The sequence below is a fragment of the Arachis ipaensis genome, chromosome B01, assembly GCF_000816755.2.
Source record: "Arachis ipaensis cultivar K30076 chromosome B01, Araip1.1, whole genome shotgun sequence".
Taxonomy (NCBI): Eukaryota; Viridiplantae; Streptophyta; class Magnoliopsida; order Fabales; family Fabaceae; genus Arachis; species Arachis ipaensis.
Genome location: NC_029785.2, coordinates 1,954,269 through 1,956,570, shown reverse-complemented (window position 1 = coordinate 1,956,570; position 2,302 = coordinate 1,954,269). Strand labels below are relative to the sequence as shown.

General features: G+C 33.3%; 1 protein-coding gene across 1 annotated transcript in view; it reads right to left on the bottom strand.

Moving 5' to 3' along the window:
* The window catches only part of LOC107644166 (probable metal-nicotianamine transporter YSL7), a 5,648-nt gene extending 4,462 nt beyond the window's left edge, over window positions 1–1,186 (bottom strand). Inside the window, exon 1 of the mRNA XM_021115318.1 lies at window positions 701–1,186. Within this exon, the coding sequence (XP_020970977.1) occupies window positions 701–1,091 (391 nt within the window). The 5' untranslated portion in view covers window positions 1,092–1,186. The remainder of the gene's footprint in view (window positions 1–700) is intronic.

Below are 2,302 nucleotides of genomic sequence, written 5' to 3'. Positions count from 1 at the left end.
ACTATTTTCACAAAACTTTAGTTTTTATTTAAACCTAACTTTCTCATTTTAACAATTTATTTACTTTAGAAAATCTTTTATTCCAACAAAGACCACTTTTTTATTTGCTGGGAATACACAAACACATTCTCATTCCGTCAGGACTACGTAAATCTGAAGTAAGCTATGTGATGCCGATATATAACAACAAATATTATTATTTTACAGAAATAAACAAACAACAAAGAGAGAAAAAGGATCACACTTTCTAAATGAACACACGAGATCCGCTGTAGGACCCACACACGCAAACAACACCCCCATGCAACAATCAAACGATGCCGTTTTGAACAAAACTACAATAAGCGTCTTCATATAGTTCAAATAACTTATTGCAAATTCATAATATAAAATTAATCTTAAATGTTTAAATTAATTGTTATTGAACTATGATTACTGAAATTTTCTGTAAATTAAACAGGCTTCCCCATTCACACTCTGTTCACTAAAATGTCTAAATTTGAACAAAAAATTACAAATTATTGCACTAAACAAAATCTCGTAGCTGAAATTTCAAATTTCAAAAGAAAAATTAAAAATAAAAATCAGGTCAATAATTGCAGAAGATGACAACAATAATGACCATGCACATTAAGTGAGCCATGTTCATGACGAAATTTTCCCGAGAAAGAAGAAAAAACGGAGAGAAGAAAATGTTTACCGCTGAAGGCGATTCCGCTGGCGGCGACGACGCAGGTCTGAATGACGGTGTTCTCTTGACGCGTGAACGGTGTCCTGAGAAGCCCCGTTTGAGCGAGAACCTTGGACCACGTCTTCACGAAGAAGAACCCTAACAATCCCGCAGAAACGTTCAAGGAAGGAATAATCCCAGTGGTGAGGTTGAGCTTCATTACGATGAACGTGAACGCGAATGAAAGCACGGCGCTAACGAAAATCGCTCGCACTGTGAGCTGTTTCGTCCATGGCGGCACCGATTTGGCCTCGAAGAGCTTCTCTACCGATGTGGTATCGTCCGGGGCCGCATTGTCCGCCGTGGATGGCGGCTCTCCAGCGAGGTTGTCGTCTTTGTAACGTGCTGTTCGCGAAGTCATTGGGTTGGCGCAGTGGCAGTAACGATTCTACGAAGAATGTGTTTGATGAGTTGTATGTCTGTATGTGGTGTTATATATATACGCTGCTCCATTGACTCGGTTCACCTTTTCTTTTTCTTTTTCTTTTTTTATTTTATAATTAAAAGTTTCATTTAAAATGGAAGATTAATAAATGTCAACTCAGTTGTTTTAATTTTATTTTAAATTTTAGTGAAAATTTACTTACAATTATCTTCATGTGAAGAGATTAATTGATTATTTGATAAATTTTCATTGTCTAATAATTTTTAGTTAGGAAAAGTCTATAGGCCAGCAATTTTATTACATTTTGGCCAGCATATAACCAGCAGAGAAATGTGAGTCATTCGATGAAATCTCATACCATCAAATCATCATTGATGGCTAGTTGATGGCTACCAATCACAAATGTTGCTGCCCCTAGCATTGCTCTTTTAGCTATTAACTTTTATAGAAAGACAACTACATACGAATCTTTATCTTAAATTTTTTATTATTTTATAAAGAGTAATGCTAGGGAGCTAATGGCCTAATCGTACAATGTGTACAATAGGCTAAATCTTTGGTCTATGAATAAAATGAACATCACCTATACTATCCAGAATAAACATCTCATGTCATAAAACCACTCATCCCAAAACCTTAAGCTGATTTTGGGGTTCACCAAAGATCGAACTCTTAACTTTTCGGATCTAGAACTCTAATACCATGTTATGAAACCACTCATCCCAAAAGCGTAACCTGACAGAACAATGTAACACTAATGATCATATCTCTAATACTTCCTAAACTTTCATTATACACATTGTACGCTTAGGCCATTTGACTCCTTATACTTTCTCTTTTGTAAAAGATAATATGAGTTTGTTTGAATTATTGGATATATTTTTAAAAGGAAAAGTATAGGTAGACAATGAAAATATTAAACAATGTGAACAATAAATGTATTGGATGTTCATCTTACTGGGTGTGTGGATGATTATTCTAATATTAAGATTTATGTAGATAATTTAGAGGTGTAGTGTGTTTTTATTTGATTGATGGTTGTTCATGTTGTTCAAAAAAATTATTAGTTACCTAGCATTGTCCTTTTTTAAAAGATATCTTTTTTTTTAAATTATTTTTTTATAAATAATTTTATTTTTTTATATTTTATATAAAAAAATTATTTTTATCTATTATTTTCTTTTTTG